Source organism: Gymnoscopelus microlampas, assembly GCF_963454915.1.
Source record: "Gymnoscopelus microlampas genome assembly, chromosome: 4".
In the NCBI taxonomy this organism is placed as follows: Eukaryota; Metazoa; Chordata; class Actinopteri; order Myctophiformes; family Myctophidae; genus Gymnoscopelus; species Gymnoscopelus microlampas.
Window position 1 is genome coordinate 58,444,193 of NC_139941.1, and position 23,392 is coordinate 58,467,584.

At 41.9% G+C, this 23,392-nt stretch overlaps 1 protein-coding gene across 4 annotated transcripts; it reads left to right on the top strand.

Annotated features, from left to right (window-relative positions):
• Positions 1–681: 681 nt before the first annotated feature.
• ankdd1b (ankyrin repeat and death domain containing 1B) lies at positions 682–23,379 on the top strand. Of its 4 annotated transcripts, none has more exons than XM_084054948.1 (16): positions 682–974; positions 2,523–2,727; positions 4,804–4,904; positions 5,654–5,752; positions 6,398–6,496; positions 6,851–6,955; positions 7,541–7,645; positions 8,172–8,270; positions 10,622–10,720; positions 11,915–12,013; positions 14,837–14,935; positions 15,633–15,731; positions 16,055–16,150; positions 16,628–17,189; positions 20,438–20,569; positions 21,944–23,379. In XM_084054948.1, exons 2-16 carry the CDS (start codon positions 2,544–2,546, stop codon positions 21,997–21,999), a joined length of 2,034 nt encoding a protein of 677 aa, XP_083911074.1. In that variant the 5' UTR covers positions 682–974; positions 2,523–2,543; the 3' UTR covers positions 22,000–23,379. The 4 variants fall into 4 exon arrangements, with proteins under 4 accessions (XP_083911074.1, XP_083911073.1, XP_083911072.1 ...); XM_084054947.1 differs by having other exon boundaries at positions 16,058–16,162; XM_084054946.1 differs by having other exon boundaries at positions 16,055–16,162; positions 21,944–23,378.
• The last annotated feature ends 13 nt before the right edge of the window (positions 23,380–23,392 follow it).

Sequence of the window (23,392 nt, forward strand, 5' to 3'; positions counted from 1 at the left end):
TTCTCCCCTGAGCAAGCGGGGGGAAAATTAGCTTAGTAGTAAAAACTACGGGGGAGAAAAAAAACAGGAGACCAGGGTTCAAATCCAGGCTAAAGGAACAGTAGAGTTACAGAGCAGGTGAGGTCTGACGTGTTTAACATGAAGGGTGTTGATATAGTGATACAAGCCTGAACAAACAGGCGTTAGTTCGCCCTGAGGCATTCTGGGTAGGAGAGGAGAGCACACAACATTCTGGGTAGGAGAGGAGAGGAGAGCACACAACACACAACCGCCTCGTTGTCGCCTGTTTGATCACAGTTCTGGTTTTTTAACCCTTTCAATCCGGGAACGCAGCTGTGTCACTTTAGATTTCTTTGGCTAATCCAAAAATAGCAGATCTACAAGCTTGTGGCATGGCACGACCTTGTAGATCTGCTATTTTTGATAGAAATCGTGAAAATGTGTGCAAATCTTTGAACATATATTTTTTTTAAACAATATATTGTGCAAATGTCCGCTTTAAGAAAAGAAGATGAAAGATTTGCACAAATGGTCATGTTTTTTCAAAAATAGCAGATCTACAAGCTCATAGCGCGGCACTCGGTGCCGCGCTATGAGCTTGTAGATCTGCTATTTTTTCAATAGCCAAAGAAATCTTAAAATGACACACCCAGATGCGTTCCAGGATTGAATGTGTTAATCAAGGCTTAAATTGATCTGGTTTCCTCAAACACGGGATTAAGTGAGCAAGCAGTATTAGAATAATTATTTGTATTATTATTATTATTATTATTACTGTAGGTAAAGTGTTGTCGTAGAGCATTTTAATATTCAGTGTTCTGATTGGGTTCATGTTTAGAATCAGACTCCTTTAAGCTCAGACTGTGTCACAGGACACATCTAGAGAGGCTGGAAACGAAGGAAGGCAGAGATCAACCATCCAGACAGACTGACAGACAGACTTCACCTTCAACACAGAGCTGCTCCACAACAAGGTTATTATCAATGTTTCATTAGGTTTTTATTACATTTCATTTTGACTTCATGTTTTTAATGTTAGTTCCAAAGCGTTGTTCTGCTGGTTGAGGTTTTATTTTGTGAAAAAGGCTTAGGTTTGAGTTTAGTATGTATTAGTGTTGGTGTTATACGTAGTTTGATATACTGTGGGGCAGTCAGGGGGCGAGATTCTACAAAAATAGCTGATCTACAAGCTTGCAACACGTCTCATCGGGATGCGTTGTGAGCTTGTAGATTGGCTATTTTTTAAGATTTTTAACACAGACTAAAACTAAGTTTCTCTATGATTTTAGTTAGTTTCAGTTTGTTGTGTAAAAAATCACACCCTGTGTGAAGAGAGTGGTGCCTTTGATGAGCCCCGTATTGATGTTGTCATCAATGTTTGTTTATTGGACATACACCCGGACACACGGACACACAGACAAAGTCAGATATAGGAGTGGTTGGCACCACTCAAAAACACAAAACAGTTCAAAAATCAAGTCACTAAGTCACTAATACAACTACAAGGTTTTATTAGTCACTAATACAACTACAAGGTTTTATTAGTCACTAATGTATACAACTACAAGCAACAAAATGGTGTTGGGACATTCTAAACATAATAATATATTAATGCAATATAACAACATATAATATAATAAAAGTATACAGTGAGAACAGCATATAGATTCTTGTCTTAGAGAGGTATAGCTTATCAATATGCAGCAGTTCCAAAACTAAAATGTGCAGGAATGTGCATATTGTGTCTGTCGGGCCTGGCAATCCTTAGACAAAATGGCATTTTTATAACATCTATAGCCTCCATTAGTGTAAGACATATGCAATGTACTACATTTCTGGTGTGAAATTTATTTTAAATTACCCCCCCCCCCCCCCCCCCCCCCAAATATATGGTCTCAATCTAATGTGGAGAGGAGTAGAGCAGGGGTCTTCAACAGGGGGTCCGGGACCCCTAGGGGGTCCTCAGAGTTACTATAGGGGGTCCGCCAAATCTTTGTGTGATATGATTTTTTTTATTTTACCTTACCTCAACCCTAGCATCCCTTTTCTGAGGAGAACTTTAGCCAAAAATAGCAGATCTACAAGTTCACAACGCCTCGCATCGCGAGGTGTTGTGAACTTGTAGATCGGCTATTTTTGGCAAAGAGGTTTGGTGTAGAGGGAAAAAAGAGACCAGGTAAAAAAAGAAAAAGTTTAGTCTGAAACACAATTTTATACAATATAGAGGGGCTCCCTGCTTCATCTTTCTCTCAGCTAGGGGGTCCTTGGCCTGAAAACGTTGAAGACCTCTGGAGTAGAGCATATATGTTTATTGATTTATTTATTTGTACATGCCTTCATTTAGTGCTCTGACAGCTTTTTCTTTTTCTTTTTATTCTGTTAGTTTTATAGTCAACCATAACGTCTAGTTGGCGGTGATGGAGGCCAGAGCTTTGACCCTGTTGTTTTTATTCTGTTAGTTTTAGTGAAGGATAACAGTGATGGAGGCCAGAGCTTTGACCCTGTTGTTTTTATTCTGTTAGTTTTAGTGAAGGATAACAGTGATGGAGGCCAGAGCTTTGACCCTGAAGGAGGCCATGAGGGCTAAGAACCTGGACCCCAGGAAGTGGGTCAGACCGGAGACGGTCAAAGGATTCACCGACTTCGTCCTCAACAAGCAGACGGACAGAGAGACAGACAGGCAGACGGACAGAGAGACAGACAGCGACTTCGACAGCAAAGAGATGTGTGAGTGACAGTGAGTCTACAGCTCTACAGCGTTGTCAAGGACCCCCAAATTCATCCATTAGGACCGGGAAAGCGTCTGTTTCATTTTTTACATTTCTTTGGCTATTCAAAAATAGCAGATCTACAAGAAAATGTTTGCAAATCTTTGAATATATATATGTATTTTTTTAAAGCATGTTTAACTCCAATTTGTGCTTCTGGGGGTCCCTGGGAAAAAAATATTTTGAGATGGGGGGTCCGTGGCCAAATGCATATGATGCTGGGGGTCCTTGACAACATGGAAGGGTTGGAGCACCACTGATATAGAAACATACTGTTAGGATTTAGAAAACATGTTTAGATATGTATTTGGCCGCGGACCCCCATCTCAAAATATGTTGTTCCAGGGACCCCCCAGAAGCAAAGATTTGAGTTAAAAATGTTCGCTTATAAAAATATACATTCAAAGATTTGCACACATTTTCACAATTTTTCTAAACTAGCCCAAATAACACATGATGCGTTCCATGCAGGATTGAATGGGTTAAAATTAAACTGTTCCTCATTTTGCTGCTGGGGACCTCCTGGAAACCCTCTCAGTGGCCCCTGGGGGGTCCCCAGACCGCGCTTTGAGAAGCAGTGCAGTGTTAAAGCGGTCTGCAGGTGAGCGTGAGAAGCCATACATGTTGATATACTGATCCAGTGACTGAACCAGGTCGGATAAACATCCTGAAACAATTATCGTGTTGTTGAACAGGCTTTCACACACACACACACACACACACACACACACACGCACGCACGCACGCACACACACACACACACACACGTTTGTATTATTATACTTGTGAGGACATCAACACTTTAGGACAGCCATGTTATGAATGCCATTTAAAACGAAATATTGCCATTTTTTACCGTAAGCCTAAAGCCGAAAAACAGCAGATCTACAAGCTCACAACGCGTCGCGCTGCGACGCGTTGTGAGCTTATAGATCAGCTATTTTCCGGTGCATGACACTGGCACGCAACTAAGTATAAATCATGTTCATAACTTTAATTCCAATCCCTAAACCTAAACCTCTAAATGTCTAATCCTAACCTGAATGTTTTTCTGATTGTAAACGTATCTCTAAAACGTTTTTTGTAACTACAAAACAACCATTTGCATTGTGAGGACCAGGAAAACTGTCCTCACAATGTAGATTTCTTCAAATTCTACTATACTCGGTCCTCGCAAGTATAGTAATACAAACACACACACACACACACACACACACACACACACACACACACACACACACACACACACACACACACACACACACACACACACACACACACACACACACACACACACACACACACACAGAGAGCACTGGAAGCTATGTGCTGTAGGGTGTAGTCCCATGTCTCAGTTAGTCATTAGTGTGACTCTATACAAGGCCAGAGTAAATAGTTAGAGCTTTGAAACGTCAAAGAGAATCAATGGTTTGTATTGATCAGTGTTAATGCAGCTTAATGGTGATGTGGCCATCAATACAATAGATCTGTGTAATGCAGCCCAACCCATTTAATCTGGGGACGCATCTGTGTCATTTTTAGATTTGTTTGGCTATTCAAACATAGCAGATCTACAAGCTCATAGCGTGGCACGATGAGCTTGTAGATCTGCTATTTTGAAAAATCGTGAACATTTTTGCAAATCTTTGAATATATATATTTTTAAAGCGAACATTTCTAATCATATGCTTCTGGGGGGTCCCTGGAACAACGTATTTTGTCTGTCGTAGACCCTAAAGGGACCCGCATGCTACCAAATGAGGTGGTCACCCTATCACCCTTTAGGTGATAGAGAGAGCTCTCTCTATGATAGAGAGAGCTCTCTCTATCACCACCGCGGTGATAAGGTGATAAGGTGATAAGGTGACCACCGAAAATGGTAGCATGCGCCCCCCTTAAGTCAGTCAGACAGACAGACAGACAGACAGACAGACAGACAGACAGACAGACAGACAGACAGACAGTCTGTCTGTCTGTCTGTCTGTACGTTGTGAGGTGAGTAGTTTGTTGAACGTCTTCTCTTGTTGTGTCAAAGTGCTGGAGACGGAGAAACGCTACATTGAAGCAGCCAAGAGCAACGATGTGGAAACCATGAAGGCTCTGAGCAGAGCTGTGAACGCCAACGCCAAGAACGTGGTGAGTCCAGAACGTAGAGAGTCTAAAGGCCCACGCATGCTACCAAATGAGGTGGTCACCCTATCACCTTTTAGGTGATACAGAGAGAGCTCTCTGTATCACCACCGCGGTGATAAGGTGATAAGGTGACAAGGTGACCACCGAAAATGGTAGCATGCGCCCCCCCTTAAGAACGTGGTGAGTCCAGAACGTAGTGAGTCCAACGTGGTGAGTCTAAGAATGTGGTGAGTCCAACGTGGTGAGTCTAAGAATGTGGTGAGTCCAACGTGGTGAGTCCAGGCGCTATAAGGTTTCTCAAGTTTTTCAAGTTTTCAAGTTTTTTATTTGAAAACATCATAGCATAACAATATGAATTATGATGTTTCTGACAGTAAAATAATTGAATAAAACAAGAGGACCGCTCTATTAAATACTAAAACTAAAACTAATCATCAGTCAAACACCAAACAACAATAAAAATGTCTCTATTTCTTGTGATAAAGTGTGTAGGCTCTTGGGAGGAAAGTCATCTGGTGCCTTTGCGTGTTACTCACAGGTTGTGTGAGTGTCCTGCCATTCCTTAGGAGCGGGAGATCAGCCAGAGAATCAGAGCAGCATGAGCGGTTATTGCAGTCGCTGTACCGTACTGTTGTGATGAATAGAGAGCTGAGCTGTTCCTACTCTCACCTCATGAGATGTCAATATTTAAAGGTATTAACGGTGCAACAGCAAGGTGTTTAAATCAGTGAATGTATGTTTTTGTCTTTTAGCACAACAGGACAGCACTTCACTACGCCGTGGCAGGAAACAACATGGACGCTGTTCGACTGCTGCTGCGACGCAGAGTCAAAGTAGATCCTAAAGACCAGGTCTGTTTGTATAACACATAAAGTAGATCCTAAAGACCAGGTATGTTTGTAACATAAAGTAGATCCTAAAGACCAGGTCTGTTTGTATAACACATAAAGTAGATCCTAAAGACCAGGTCTGTTTGTATAACACATAAAGTAGATCCTAAAGATCAGGTATGTTTGTAACATAAAGTAGATCCTAAAGACCAGGTCTGTTTGTAACATAAGAAAGAGTGAAGTGGCTAATCAGTTGTAATCACTCTATATTGTGATTGAAGGCAGAATGTAAACATTACATGTAGTACAACTGAAAGGAATTAAGAGTTAAACATGATTTAGTTGCACGCTGCTGTTGTGAACCAAAAAATAGCTGATCTATAAGCTCACAAGCTGAGATTTTTCGGCTTTAGGCCAATTACAGTTAGAAATGCCTAATCTTTTTTTTAAACGGCATTCATAAAAATTGTTGTCCTAAAATGATGCCCTCACAAGTAATACCACCCTGTGTGTGTGTGTGTGTGTGTGTGTGTGTGTGTGTGTGTGTGTGTGTGTGTGTGTGTGTGTGTGTGTGTGTGTGTGTGTGTGTGTGTGTGTGTGTGTGTGTGTGTGTGTGTGTGTGTGTGTGTGTGTGTGTGTGTGTGTGTGTGTGTCTGTGTCTCTCAGCATGGGGTAACACCCATGCACCTGGCTGCTTGGTTCGGCTGTCTGGACATCATGAAACTGTTGGTTCAGGCTGGAGCCGAACAGAAGACAGAGAACCACGTAAAACATTTCTTTAAAAACATTTCTATACATTTCAAAAGATCCTTTTACATGTTGGACTGTATTGTGTTATAGATGGTATTGTATTATTTTATAGATGATATTGTATCATTGTATTGTGTTATAGATGGTATTGTATCATTGTATTGTGTTATATATGGTATTGTATTATTTTATAGATGATATTGTATCATTGTATTGTGTTATAGATGGTATTGTATCATTGTATTGTGTTATAGATGGTATTGTATCATTGTATTGTGTCATAGATGGTATTGTATCATTGTATTGGGTTATAGATGGTATTGTATCATTGCATTGTTTTATAGATGCTGTTGTATCATTGTTTTGCAGATAGGTCTAAACATCATGCACTGTGCTGCCATCAACAACCACACAGACATCGTAGAATACATAGTGGATGATCTGCAGATGAAAGAGCTGGATAAGGAGGACCAGGTACATTAAATATTGACTCTGTTTGACTAGAATGGAACAGAGCCTTCATTAGTATCATTGTAACAACCAGAATGGAACAGAGCCTTCATTAGTGTCATTGTAACAACCAGAATGGAACAGAGCCTTCATTAGTATCATTGTAACAAACAGAATGGAACAGAGCCTTCATTAGTATCATTGTAACAAACAGAATGGAACAGAGCCTTCATTAGTGTCATTGTAACAACCAGAATGGAACAGAGCCTTCATTAGCATCATTGTAACAACCAGAATGGAACAGAGCCTTCATTAGCATCATTGTAACAACCAGAATGGAACAGAGCCTTCATTAGTGTCATTGTAACAACCTGTGAAGGAAGTAAGGAAGAGGCCCAGTTTCTTTACAATATGGCTGCTATGTATAGAGCCTGATGGGAGAGGAATGCCGACTAGGATGACTCTTATTCTACAAAGTCACAAATACTTTCTGTCTGTCTGTCTGTCTGTCTGTCTGTCTGTCTGTCTGTCTGTCTGTCTGCCTGTCTGTCTGTCTGTCTGTCTGTCTGTCTGTCTGTCTGTCTGTCTGTCTGTCTGTCTGTCTGTCAGGCAGGTCATAGGTCATTCTCCCTGGCTGCGGAGCACGGCTGTGTTGAAATGATGGAGATGTTGAGTGAAGCTCCTTATGACATGGACACCATGAGGCCCAACAAGGTGTGTGTGTGTGTGTGTGTGTGTGTGTGTGTGTGTGTGTGTGTGTGTGTGTGTGTGTGTGTGTGTGTGTGTGTGTGTGTGTGTGTGTGTGTGTGTGTGTGTGTGTGTGTGTGTGTGTGTGTGTGTGTGTGTGCGTGTGCAAGCTATTGTATATAATATGCTTCAACTAATTACATTTACATTGGGACACATGTACGTGACTAAAAAGTAAAGACGGAAGCGGAGAGACATCGTCTTTACTCCTGGACTCCTCCTTTGACTGTATGACAGACAGACAGACAGACAAACAGAGTCTGTAACCCCTTAAGACCTGAGGCTGATTCTACAAAGGCCTTCTAAATCAGTAGTTATCAAACTTTTAAACATAATTCAAAATTTCAAGATTTTTACAAAATGTTCCAAAATGGCAGATGTACAAGTGACGCGCTGTGAGCTTGTAGATCTGCTATTTTTGGTTCTAATGTTGGTTTTAATGTGTTGAAGGATCTCAGTCTGTGTGTGTGTGCGTGTGCGTGTGTGTGTGTAGGTTGGGGACACGCCCCTGCACCTGGCGGCCAGGAACGGTCACCTGGGCGCCGTCGGCTTCCTGCTGCTGAAATATGACACCCGTGATGATGTCAACACGGTAAACGGCCAATCAGAACACTCCTACAGTAATGATCAACATGGTACACACAGCCAATCAGAACACTCCTACAGTAAAGATCAACACGGTAAACGGCCAATCAGAACACTTCTACAGTAATGATCAACATGGTACACAGCCAATCAGAACACTCCTACAGTAATGATCAACATGGTACACACAGCCAATCAGAACACTCCTACAGTAAAGATCAACATGGTACACGGCCAATCAGAACACTCCCACAGTAATGATCAACATGGTGCACGGCCAATCAGAACATTCCCACAGTAATGATCAACATGCCACACAGCCAATCAGAACATTCCCACAGTAATGATCAACATGGTGCACGGCCAATCAGAACACTCCTACAGTAATGATCAACATGCCACACAGCCAATCAGAACATTCCCACAGTAATGATCAACATGCCACACAGCCAATCAGAACATTCCCACAGTAATGATCAACATGGTGCACGGCCAATCAGAACACTCCTACAGTAATGATAGTCATAGGTCATGCAGTGAGGTCATAGGTCATGCAGTGAGGTCATAGGTCATGCAGTGTGTTCAGTTCCCTCTATTCATAATAACAAACACTGTATGAACATGTGACTTAGAGCATTGCTGACCAGGCATCCTATATTGTGTATAGTTTCAATGTACATATTCAGGGGTGCACATAACAGGTGTGCACGCGTGGTCAAAATGCATGCTGCGCGGCACATCAGACGAAGGGAAGCGCTCTCTCTCTCTCGTACCAACAGCTGGGACAGGAATTTACTTCCTGAAGCCACACTCACACAATGACGCTAAAGCACGTGTTGGCCCCATACACAGGGGGAGGGGACGCATGCTGCACGTGATTGTGTGAGTGTGGCCTCCAATCCTGACACACAGACACAGTCAGTCGCGCGACTCGCACGCAGCACGCTGCTGGCTGTGTTACAGCCACTCGTCACCGATGATGAACGCACCGTGATGTTGAAAAATATGCCGTGAACGTCCCAATCTGGCGGGTAAAAGCAGCGCCTTTTCTACAGGGACAAAGAATTTCAGTCACCCAGCTTTTGATAAGCATGAGAAAAGCAAAGAGCACATCAACATAGTGCAAACAATTGATAACAGGAGCAGACAAGTTATCCATGTATCCCTCTTTTATCCATCCTGCGAGGCAAAATGTATTTATTTATTTATTTGGTGCGCACCAAGTAACATATCCAGGTGCTCCCCTGAGAACTAGACCAAAAAAAGTTATGTGGACCCCTGTACATATTATAGATGTGTTGATATTATTATAATGTTGATACGTTTACCTATGATCCTAGATGACTGAGGCACTTCACTGTCTCTGCATTTGATGTATTACCTGGTGTTTTCCTTGCTTACTGTATACGTCACTCTGGATAAAGAGTGTCTGCTAGATGCCTACATTCACTCTTTCACTGAATCGATTTCATTGATCATTCGATTCATTAAAACATGCTCTGAAAATGCCATTTTCAAGGCACTGTTCCCTCCTTGTTGCGCATCATATGGATGTTATGAATGAGATCTTATGGAAAGATGGAGACTCTACAGTGTAAATAGTTAGCATCTCCTCCTCCACGTAACCTATGAGCTACAAGCTCATTGATTTCCTTTAGAGCGACAGTTTTAACAGAAGTTGAGCTAAAATCTCTCCATGTTGTTTCTGAGCTTTAGCTCCGGCATTGTTTACATCTGTATCCTCGCCAACGCCGCCCCCCCCGTCACCAATGTTGTGTTGCCATGTTTGGCACCTAAGTGCTTCTTTAAACTGGATGTAGAGTCCTTCCAAGTAGACAAGCACACAGCTTACTATACTAACTTATTTGAACATGTAACTAAGTACTTTAATTGCTAAACTAAGTGTTAGGTTACCCCGTTACCCCAAAAAAGTATTCTGTGACATTTAACACGTTACCCCCAACACTGGCCCTGGTCCCGTCACAGACATGGGAACTGGTTTAGTACCTTGTTGGCACCGTGCCAAACCAACATCAAACACCTTTAAATACATCCTCACGCTGTTAACTGTAATGTCTCGTCTCACACAAACATATTAGTTAGGCAAATATTTACCAAACTTTAACACACAGACAGACAGACACACAGACAGATAAATAAACCTGTCGTTGGGTTTGATATGGTTGCCAAAGGGCGGCACAGGAAGAACAAAACCACAAACTATACATTTGAATACAAAGCACCAGACAGCAGACAGACAGGTAAATAAACCTGTCTATGGGTCACAGGGTGGTGAGACAGCTGTTTACCAGGCAGCAGACAGACAGACAGGTAAATAAACCTGTCTATGGGTCACAGGGTGGTGAGACAGCTGTGTACCAGGCAGCAGACAGCGGACATGAAGAATGTGTCCTGACCCTTCTGGAGGCTGGATGTGACCCCAACATCATCACCATGGTAACCAACACACTGACCCCAACATCATCACCATGGTAACCAACACACTGACCCAACATCATCACCATGGTAACCAACACACTGACCCAACATCATCACCATGGTAACCAACACACTGACCCAACATCATCATCATGGTAACCAACACACTGACCCAACATCATCATCATGGTAACCAACACACTGACCCCAACATCATCACCATGGTAACCAACACACTGACCCAACATCATCACCATGGTAACCAACACACTGACCCAACATCATCATCATGGTAACCAACACACTGACCCAACATCATCATCACGGTAACCAACACACTGACCCAACATCATCACCATGGTAACCAACACACTGACCCCAACATCATCACCATGGTAACCAACACACTGACCCCAACATCATCACCATGGTAACCAACACACTGACCCCAACATCATCACCATGGTAACCAACACACTGACCCCAACATCATCACCATGGTAACCAACACACTGACCCCAACATCATCATCACGGTAACCAACACACTGACCCCAACATCATCACCATGGTAACCAACACACTGACCCCAACATCATCACCATGGTAACCAACACACTGACCCCAACATCATCACCACGGTAACCAAACACACTGACCCAACATCATCACCATGGTAACCAACACACTGACCCAACATCATCACCATGGTAACCAACACACTGACCCCAACATCATCACCATGGTAACCAACACAACATCATCACCATGGTAACCAACACACTGACCCAACATCACCATGGTAATCAACACACACTGACCCCAACATCATCACCATGGTAATCAACACACACTGACCCCAACATCATCACCATGGTAACAAACACACTGACCCAACATCATCACCATGGTAACCAACACACTGACCCCAACATCATCACCATGGTAACCAACACACTGACCCCAACATCATCACCATGGTAACCAACACAACATCATCACCATGGTAACCAACACACTGACCCAACATCACCATGGTAATCAACACACACTGACCCAACATCATCACCATGGTAACCAACACACTGACCCAACATCACCATGGTAACCAACACACACTGACCCTAACTGTCCTCTCCAGGCTAAATGCAGTGCTCTCCTCTCCTCTCCAGGCTAAATGCAGTGCTCTCCTCTCCTCTCCTCTCCTCTCCAGGCTAAATGCAGTGCTCTCCATCCAGTATCAGAGAGAGGAGACACATCGTTGGTCAAACTCCTCATCGACCACCAGGCTCACATGGACTTTCAGAACCAGGTGAGAAACACAAATACATAAAAAAATATGTCCAGAGTATTATCGTTGAAACATAATCTATCTATGTCACTTCAGATTATTGTCTCCGCCAGGAGACTATTGTTTATTGTTTTCCTTCTCGTCCTTCCGTGTGTCCACCGAGCTAACATTGGTCAAGCTTCACGTGACACGTGACAATATGTTGAAAGGGTGTGCTTTGATTGGCTAGCGAGACGCATGACGAAATAGAGCCCTATAAATAGGTGTGTCACTTCAAAACATTGTTTACATGTTTTGAAGTGACATCAGTGCCATCAGCCAAGCTAACATTGGACATGTTAGCTTGGCTGATTGAACATGTTAGCCAAGCTAACATGTTCTAATCCTTAGATGTTCTAATCTAAGAATCAGAACATTTCTAGAAAACTATGGTTAAAGATAGGGTAAGTGATTTCCTTTGGTTAAAATAGCACAGGTCTGCTGGCGGAGACTTGTGCTCCGAGGAGCACATTTTCTAGTTGTGGGATCGCTAAAGCGATCACACTAATGTTATCTTGCATATTTATTGTGGGATCGCTAAAGCGATCACACTACTGTTATTGTGGACGGTGTTTTTTTGGCACCTAACTAGTCCTTCATACTTTTAGCTACAAACTCCGTTCCAACTCTACAACGTTCGGCCTGCTCAGGACATGTCGGCTATTATTCAAATTTTTGAAATAATTTGTACTTTTAGAGATATTGCACTTTTTACTTCTAAAAAATCCCCATTCATTTCAATGGGGAAATTCATCATCATCCTCAGTCCCCCTTTCACACCCATGTTAACTCTCATCTCTTCTCCTCTCATCGGCCACGCGGCCGCTGTTTTTTTTTTTTCCAAAACTTTTTTATTTCAGAATTTTTTTTTTTTTTCAAAATGTTTTTTTTCAGATTTTTTTTTCCGAACTTTTTTTTTTCAGAATTTTTTTTTTCCAAAAGTTTTTTTTTTCCCAAATTTTTTTTTTTTTTTCAAATTTTTTTTTTTTCCATTTTTTTTTTTTTTTTGATTTTTTTTTTCCGAACTTTTTTTTTTTCAGATTTTTTTTTTTCCTAATTTTTTTTTTACACTCTTCAACACTGCCAACACTATAGAAACTTTTAACACCAATACTTTAACACCTTGTCAAACCTTTCACACCTTTCAAACTTTTCAAACCTTTAGAACCTTTCAAACCATTAGAACTTTTAGAACCTTTAGAACCTTTAGAACCTTTAGAACCTTTAGAACCTTTCAAACCTTTAAACCATTCAAACCTTTCAAACCTTTCAAACCTTTCAAACCTTTCAAACCTTTCAAACCTTTCAAACCTTTAGAACCTTTAGAACCTTTAGAACCTTTCAAACCTTTCAAACCTTTCAAACCCTTCAAACCTTTCACACCTTTCAAACCTATAACACTACTAACACTATCAATACTCAATACCAGCAATATTCTTAGCGATCCCACACTGTTTCTTCAGGAACAGTACTTTCTAGTTATTATTATTATTATTCCGCCCGTTTTTTGGCACCTAACTAGTCCTTCATACTTTTAGCTACAAACTCCGTTCCAACTCTTCAACGTTCGGCCTACTCAGGACATGTCGGCTATTATTTTTATTTTTGAAATCATTTGTACTTTTAGAGATATTGCACTTTTTACTTCTAAAAAAAGCCCATTCATTTCAATGGGGAAATTCATACTTTTAGCTAGAAACTCCGTTCCAACTCTATAACGTTCAGCCTACTTAGGACATATTGGCTACCATTTGAATTTTTGAAATAATTTGTACTTTTAGAGATATTTCACTTTTTACTGCTAAAACAATCCCATTCATTTCAATGGAGAAATGCTATTTAGCCACAGTGGAGCCTAGCAACTGCTTATTATACCCTAACAACACCATATTAGAGCCTAGCAACCACCTATTATACCCTAGCAACCACCTATTACACCCTAGCAACCACCGTTTTACCCTAGCAACCACCTTTTGTACCCTAGCAACCACATATTAGACCATATAAACTGCATATTAAACCTTAGCAACCCCCTATTAGACCCTAGCAACCACGTATTACACCCTAGCAACCACCTGTTTACCCTACCAACCACCCGTTTTACCCCAGCAACCACCTGTTTTACCCTAGCAACCACCAATTAGACCCTAGCAACCACCTATTAGACCCTAGCAACCGCTTATTAGGCCCTAGCAACCACCTGTTTTACCCTAGCAACCACCTGTTTTACCCTAGCAACCACCTATTATACCCTAGCAACCGCCTATTAGACCCTAGCAACCGCCTATTAGAACCTAGCTATCACTGTTTTACCCTAAACAATACATTTTACACTATTCAACACTGCCAACACTATAAAAACTTTTAACACTAATACTTTAACACCTTTCAAACCTTTCACACCTTTCACACCTTTCAAACCTTTCAAACCTTTAGAACCTTTCAAACATTTAGAACTTTTAGAACCTTTAGAACCTTTCAAACCTTTAGAACCTTTCAAACCTTTCAAACCTTTCAAACTTTTCAAACCCTTTAAACCTTTCAAACCTTTCAAACCTATAACACTACTAACACTATCAATACTCAATACCTGCAACATTCTTAGCGATCCCACACTGTTTCTTCAGGAACAGTACTTTCTAGTTATCATTAATATTATAACATAAAAGGAAGTTAAATCAGAAAAATGAGTTTCATAACCAGAGCCAAAACCAGTCAAAGATCATGTTTTGTTGTATGTGTATGTTGTGTATGTTGTCATAAACATGTGTATGTTGTCATAAACATGTGTGTGTATGTGTTCAGCGTCTACAGACTCCTCTCCATCTGGCGGTGAAGAACTTCCACCTTCCTGTTATGAACACTCTGCTGGAGGCTGGATGTGACATCAACCTGACTGATGATGTACTGAACCACACTACTGAACCACGCTACTGTACCACACTATACACTACACACTGTAACATCAACCTGACTGATGATGTACTGAACCACACTACTGTACCACGCTATACATTACATAATGTAACATCAACCTGACTGATGATGTACTGAACCTACTGTACTGTACCACACTCGTCATTTCGGGGCGTGGCCGAATCCACCATTACTTATTCGGGTGAAACAACACAGCTTTCACCATTGGAGTTGCTCTACGGAACGCTCACATTGTTACATTTAGTTGTTCATTTCATCATAGCACAACATATGGTGAAGTATAGTAGTGCAGGTCATTGCAACAACCACCGATCTGAACGGGACGGGACCGCCAAATATTCTAAACGTTCTGTGATTCTGACAATAATCATATTGAGACACATCCCAGTTTTTGCCGGGCCAAACAAGGGAATCACGTGACGTTGACCCTATTCCCCGATTGGCTCATACTAGGACATGACGTGTGTGTAGGCAGAATAATACATTACACACTACTGTACCACACTATACACTACACACTAATGGCATTCTTGTATTTTTTTTTATGTGGACATAAATAAATTGTGTGTGTGTGTGTGTGTGTGTGTGTGTGTGTGTGTGTGTGTGTGTGTGTGTGTGTGTGTGTGTGTGTGTGTGTGTGTGTGTGTGTGTGTGTGTGTGTCAGAGGGGTCAGAGTGTGATGCACATGGCAGCAGAACAGGCCAGGGTGGAGGTGGTCCAGATGCTGCTCAGGGCTGGAGTGGACCTGACTCTACAGGACAGAGTGAGTACTACACACACACACACACACACACACACACACACACACACACACACACACACACACACACACACACACACACACACACACACACAGAGGAAAGGTGCTATATTATGCTATATATAAATTAACGCCCTACTTGATCATACTACAGCGGCTGCGTAACACAAAAGTATCACAAATAAATAGTCAATCTACAAGCTCCAAACGATTGTAAGTATTGTGTGTGTGTGTGTGTGTGTGTGTGTGTGTGTGTGTGTGTGTGTGTGTGTGTGTGTGTGTGTGTGTGTGTGTGTGTGTGTGTGTGTGTGTGTGTGTGTGTGCAGCAGCAGAAGACCGCCCTGGGCGTGGCCGCCAGGGCAGATGAGGTCATCATCGTGGACATGATCATCAAAGCAGAACGATACTACGCCTGGAGTCAGGTGACCAGTCAGGTGACCAGTCCATTGATGATGAGTCATCATTATGTTGGTTGGACCGCCCAGCCAGCCAGAGGCAGCGCTGTCAAGAGACTGAGCTTTGGGCTATTCAAAAATAGCAGATCTACAAGCTCGTAGCGCGGCACCGAGTGCCGCGCTACGAGCTTGTAGATCTGCTATTTTTGAAAAATCGTGAAAATGTGTGCAAATCTTTGAATATATATATTTTCAAAGCGAACATTTTTAACTCAAATCGTTGCCTCTGGGGGTCCCTGGAACATCATATTTTGATGGGGGTCCGCGGCCAAATACATATCATTTTGGGGGTCCTTCACATGAAAAAGATTGAGCACCACTGATATAGAAACATACATTTTTCAGAAAACTGTTGAGATTTAGGAGACATGTAGAATCAGCTTCAGGTCTCAATGGGTTAAATGAAGAATGTGACATCATGTGACTCTCTGTCCTTCCTTCCAGGCCAACGCAGAGCTTAAGGACGGCCCCCACAGTGACACAGAGCTTAAGGACTGCCCACACAGTGACGCAGAGCCTAAGGACCGCCCCCACAGTGACGCAGAGATTAAGGCCCGCCCACACAGTGACGCAGAGCCTAAGGACCGCCCACACAGTGACACAGAGCCTAAGGCCCGCCCCCACAGTGACGCAGAGCCTAAGGACCGCCCCCACAGTGACACAGAGCTTAAGGACCGCCCCCACAGTGACACAGAGCTTAAGGACCGCCCCCACAGTGACGCAGAGCTTAAGGACGGCCCCCACAGTGACGCAGAGCCTAAGGACCGCCCCCACAGTGACGCAGAGCTTAAGGACGGCCCCCACAGTGACGCAGAGCCTAAGGACCGCCTCCACAGTGACACTCCGCTGACCTTTAAGCTGGACCACCGCTCTGAGACGGCTGCGCTGCGCTCCATGGCCTGGAGGCTGGCCCATCACTTCCTCCAGCCAGGAGACTGGAAGAGGCTGGCCGACCACTGGACCTTCAGCCGCCCGCAGGTGGCCGCCATCGAGGAGCAGTGGACAGGTAGGACGCTCCCTCCGTTCTTATGACAGACACTGGAGGAGGAGGGGTTTGTGGGACAACTGCCAGTGGCGTGCACAGACATTTTGAGGGGCAGGTGCTCAAGTAAATTATACTTTTTTTTGTTTACTCGGTCTGCTCTTTTTTTCCCTCTACACCTATACCTCTTTGCCAAAAATAGCCGATCTACAAGCCCACAACGCCTCGCAGCGCGAGGCGTTGTGGGCTTGTAGATCTGCTATTTTTGGCTAAAGTTCTCCTCAGAAAAGGGATGCTAGGTTTCGAGTGGTTATGGTAAAAAGAAAAATCATATCACATAAAGAATTGGCGGACCCCCTGTAGTAACTCTGAGGACCCCCTGTTGAAGACCCCTGCTGTAAACTGGAAAAAAAGAAAAAAAAAACTTTTTTTTCTTGTTTTCAAAAGGGCACTTCTGGTCAAGAGGGCAAAGGGCAGCTGCTCTAGCACCACCTAGAGTCTATCTGTGCACGTCCCTGGGTAGGACGCTCCCTCCGTTCTTATGACAGACACTGGAGGAGGAGGGGTTTGGGGGACAACTGCTTTGAATTGTTATTATTGTTGTTTACACACAACAGAAACCAAGGATTATATATTTTAAGAGCGAGAGATCACAGTAAACATCCTAAACATTCTTCCTCCATACTGGGAGAAAAACAACATCTGAAAGTTTGATGGGATGCATTTTTACACGTGAGGCTGTGACCACTTTAACATTGCATCTATTGAACTGGTTCTTCAGTGTGACGTGGGGCCTATTTCACAAGAGCAGAATTTAACAGCTATCCTGGCTTAATTTATCCAGGATTAGCCATGAATTGGTTTCATGAAAGCTGAATTTTCTTGCCAGTTCACCCTGGATAAGTTTATATTTCACAAGAGAAAATTGAAGCAATCCTACCTTAGTTACCATGAAAATGTAGCAGTGAAGTTAGCCTGGTCCGGACCAGGCTAACTGCCAGGTTTAACTAATCCTATTGCCTTTACTGTTCATCTAGCAGTCAATGTGATCACAAATCAATGAGTTTTTCCACACTATTCAATTCTTATGCGAAAATCGAAGATCTACAAGCCCGAAAAAAATGTGTCTTATGGCGGCCCGTTGACCCCCGTGGACCTCCGGACCCCCGGTCCCCCGTGGACCCCCGGACCCTTGTAGATTTTCGATTTTAGAAATTAGGGAATTATTCTAAGTGTTTATAATTATAATTTCAATATTCACTTAAAACTCCTCATGTTTAAGCCTAACTGAATTACATATTTATGGACTTGTATATAAATTGTATATATTTTTAGACAACTTGTGCATTTCATTTGTCGGCAATACTTTCCCACGCTTTCTCCCTGGATCTATATTTATTGCGGCCGTGTTTCCTCTCTTGCTTATTATACATTTTACTTCCTCATATGATTCCATGAGCTGCTGCAGTGCTGCTGTTCAGCCACAGAGAAGAACGCCGCTCTGGTTTTGGGCTCCATGATTGGTCAAGTTCAAGGATTCTGCTATCGACTTTCATGGTCTTTTAAAGAAATACGTGAAACCTGGCTTCATGATCCTGGCTCGACACAGCCTGTCTTGACAAGGTCTAGCTCGACAAAGTCGCTCCTTTTTAGCCTGGCTTGGCGGCCACTGGTGGTCCCCGGACCACTGGTTGAAAACCACGGCTTTAAGAGAACCAGGAAATGAGCTTCAATTCCGGCGCTGGTTCCTATAAAGCCCTCTGGCTGTAAACGTTCTTTAAATGTATTCATGTCACATGCTGTAAGGTGCTTTACATACCACAGTCAACACAGTGCTACTGTATTTATACACTATATATATATATATATATATATATATATATATATATATATATATATATATATATATATATATATATATATATATATATACATGGGAGGTCACAGGTTCAAAACCTTGCAATTTGTCATAATGTCCTTGAGCAGGAGACACTGAACCACCAGGCTGCCAACTCATAGAAAGTCAGTGTTACTGTGGCTCCATTAGTGAGCTGATAAAACACTGGCTTTTGGCATAATATCATTATAGGTGGAGGTTTTCACCAATATCGAAAATATGCAGTATATTGAAGTGGACAGTGTGGAGTGCCACGCTATGAGCTTGTAGATCTGCTATTTTTAGAAAAATCTTGAACGTTTTTGCAAATCTTTGAATACATATATTTTTTTTATAACACATTTTTTTTACTCAAATCTTTGTTTCTGGAACAAAATATTTTTACCAATGTTGGCTTTAAAAAAGTTTATATTCAAAGATTTGCACACATTTTCACTATTTTTCTAAAAATAGCAGATCTACAAGCAATGAGTGCCGCACTATGAGCTTGTATATCTGCTATTTTTGACAAGCCAAAGACATCTTAAAAGGACACAGATGCGTTCCCGGTTGTAGTGGGTTAAGGAGTGAAATGTGAGCGGTGGGGTCGGTGGTGTGACATAGAGGTGCAGGGACGTGCACAGATAGACTCTAGGTGGTGCTAGAGCACCTGCCCTTTGCCCTCTTGACCAGAAGTCCCCTTTTGAAAAAAATAAAAAAAAACTTTTTTTTTTTCAGTTTAAAGCGGGGGTCTTCAACAGGGGGTCCGGGACCCCTAGGGGGTCCTCAGAGTTACTACAGGGGGTCCGCCAAATCTTTTTGTGATATGATTTTTCTTTTTACCATAACCACTCGAAACCTAGCATCCCTTTTCTGAGGAGAACTTTAGCCAAAAATAGCAGATCTACAAGCTCACAACGCCTCGCGCTGTGAGGCGTTGTGGGCTTGTAGATCTGCTTGTAGATTTTTGGCAAAGAGGTATAGGTGTAGAGGGAAAAAAGAGCAGACCAAGTATACCAAAAAAAGTATAATTTACTTGAGCACCTACCCCTCAAAATGTCTGAACTAAGGCCTAAACTCTAGTCATGTAAATCTGCAAAGTAACTTGTAGCGTAAGTTTGCATTTAATTGTAGTGGAGTAAAAAAAGTACAATATTTGCCTCTCAGATGTAATGGAGTAGAAGTATAAAATATAGAAAAATGGTACATTAGATTTGATTGGTTTATACTGTCCACCACAGATTTCTAGTTTGAGTTTTCATTTTTGTGTAATTCTGCTCTGATCTGTGTGTGTGTGTGTGTGTGTGTGTGTGTGTGTGTGTGTGTGTGTGTGTGTGCGTGTGCGTGTGCGTGTGCGTGTGCGTGCGTGCGTGCGCGTGTGTGTGTGTGTGTGTAGGCCAGCACAGCTACAGGGAGCATGCTAACAGGATGTTGCTGATCTGGATGCACGGCGTTGAGCTGACTCAGCACTCTGCTGCTAAGGAGCTGTACCAAGGCCTCATCGCCACGGGCAACAGGAAGGCTGCAGGTAAACAAACAAACAAACAAACATCTGTTCTACTAGAACACATTGGGCCTGATTCGTAAATAAAGTGATTAAAAAACAAATTCCACAAGAGGGCGCTCTAACACAGCTTAGGAATGATCACTCGTCACTCAGAGAAGCGTCATGTGACGTCATTTAAAAAAAAAGGACGTCCGTCCGCCCCAACGTTAGGATTTTTAGAAAAACACTTCTAAGGGACCAGTCGAAATTTACAGAAGGGGGTCCCTGGAGGAAAATAGGGGAGGGTCATGCCTTTCTAATTTTAGTACAAGGGAGGGTCAGCTAATTCTACTTTGAATCCAAGGGAGGGTCATGCAATTTTGAATTGATTAAAAAAAAAATCGTTTTTTATATACATTTTTAGTACAGCAGAACAGTGGTCAATAATATACTTTATTTGTATAGCACCTTTCATGACATGAAATGCAGCTCAAAGTGCTTTACTTTGACCCCTCTCTATTTCAAATGATACGAAGGATTCAAATCCAGTAACACCTTGGTCTATTTAGAATCAATGACGGTCGTTAACAAGCCATCAACGCACAGCAAGTGTGAACGACCCAGTCATTTGACTGGGTCGTTCACACTTGCAGTGCGTTGATGGCTCTGCTGTGCGTTGATGGCTATTCAGCGTCTTAACGATGGTGGTTGAACAATTAAGCAACACTTCAACAGGTGTTAGGCATATTAGAGAGATGCATTATCCCAATTTCCAACACAGAGATATCCTCTTTTAAGTGTTTTTGTTGCTCATAGAATTACATACACCAGGTCGGTTACAATGACCAATTTATAACTGGATATTCATAATCATTTGAAGTCATTCTGTGCATGTGATTAATTTGGATCTATATGGACAGTTGTGCATAGATGCCAGCCTAGCTCCACAAGTAAAACCAGAATCATCAGGCCATAATTGATAGCCTAATTGTTAAGACTTAGACAGGGGCCATTTTCGAATTGCACAAGAACATGCGATTGATATGGGCACATTTCCTACTAATGATGACTCAACCAGGTAAACCGGTACAGTTTCCCTTGACATTCTAACTCCCATTTCTGTGGAAGTATTTAAGGGAGGTTTTAGTACATCAAGGTAAATACAGGCTTTTATTTGATGTACGATGACGCATCAATGTTGTCAGTTACTTGGAAGTCGGATGTCTGACTCGGAGCTGCTTCTATGTGACACTGTAGGATGATTTTTTTTTAAATAGCCAAAGAACTCTAAAATGCCACAGATGAGTTCCCTGTCTTGGTTCCCTGAAATGGTTGAATTCAATTCATGATTTGATAGACCATGTGTCTTGGTATTATTATTATATTATTCTATAAGAGTTTTATGTTTCCTTACAGATAAGATCCGTTTGGAGGCAGAGAGAGGAGTCAAGACCACCTGCAGCCTGTCATGATGCACACACACACACACACACACACACACACACACACACACACGCATTTACATCACTGCCAGCTGCTGTATAAATAAAGTTGTGTACATATGAGGTATAATAGAAATAGTTTATTACATAAGGTCATGTCTTGGCTTTCAATAATTTAAAAATAAAATGCAATTTAACAAACACTTCAATCCTTAAACAAAGTCTCTGTTATGAACATGAACAAAGACTAAAACTAGGTTTTGTACAAAGCAGTGCAAAGGAAAATCTCATTGTAAAATGAGAGAATACATCAAATAAAAAAACAACAATAAAACACTAACCACTTAGTAACCCTGAACTGAGTACTTGAACCGCTCCATTTCGCTCTAAACCATATCTATTCGCCAAACAATAGGTGATCTACAAGCTCTTGCAGATTTGCCTATTTTTAGCGAATGGGGGGGATGGGGGGATGCTAGGATTCAATCCTCAAAGCGACTCCTTGATGAGTTGACGATTTTTTAAAATTTATTTTCCTATTCAAAAAATAGGTGATCTACATGCTCATAGTGCAGCACCGAGTGCTCCGCTACAAGCTTGTAGATCTGCAAAAAAAAAAAAACTTGAAAATGTGTCCAAATCATTGAATAGATATATTTTTTAATACTTTTCTCAATTTACTCAAATCTTTGCTTCTGGGGGATTTTACAAATGTCTTCTAAATCAGTTTTCTGAAAAAAAAGAAGAAAAAATGACATGTATTTGTCCACAGACCCCCCCATCTCAAACCCCACCACAAGCAAAGATTTGAGTTAAAATATATATATATTCAAAGATTTGCAAAAATGTTCACGTTTAAAAAGAAAAAGCCAAATAAATCTTAAAATGACACAGATGTGTTCCCGGTCTTGATGGATTAATGAAAAGTCAATTTCTCTATCCAGAAATTCCAGCCGGCAGATCAGTCGCACTGGGAGGAAAACTGCAGCTGGAAGTTTGGTAGAATATATTGTTGTCAATGAGAGCCAGGCGGACCGGCCACATGAATAAACACAGTTTCTGAACCACTGAGACTTTTGTAAAAAACAGAAGACGACATATCTTCACACGTTGTTTTCTGCTGTGTTGCTTTTTGATGTGAACCGTATCGTTTTATAGAGAACAAGACTGTCCATCATTGAAATCATTGATTGAATTATTGAAATCATTGCATCATCATTGAAATAGCAGATCTAGAAGCTTACAGATCTGCTATTTCTAATAGTGTGTGTTGGTAAAGCTGGTCCAGACGGCTCTCATTCACTGCCATGTATTTCATGGAACTTCCGGACCCAGTCTGCCACCCATGGGTGTCACACGGCCACCCACGGGTGTCACACGGCCACCCACGGGTGTCCACACTTTCCTTCTTATTTAAGTTCCT

What these genes read in the sequence shown, in the direction of transcription:
- ankdd1b (XM_084054946.1), top strand. Translation starts at nt 2,544, where the DNA reads ATGGAGGCCAGAGCTTTGACCCTGAAGGAGGCCATGAGGGCTAAGAAC. An exon ending in ACGCCAACGCCAAGAACGTG is followed by an intron (nt 4,905 to 5,653) that starts GTGAGTCCAGAA and finishes TTTGTCTTTTAG; the next exon opens with CACAACAGGACAGCACTTCA. An exon ending in ACCCCAACATCATCACCATG is followed by an intron (nt 10,721 to 11,914) that starts GTAACCAACACA and finishes TCTCCTCTCCAG; the next exon opens with GCTAAATGCAGTGCTCTCCA.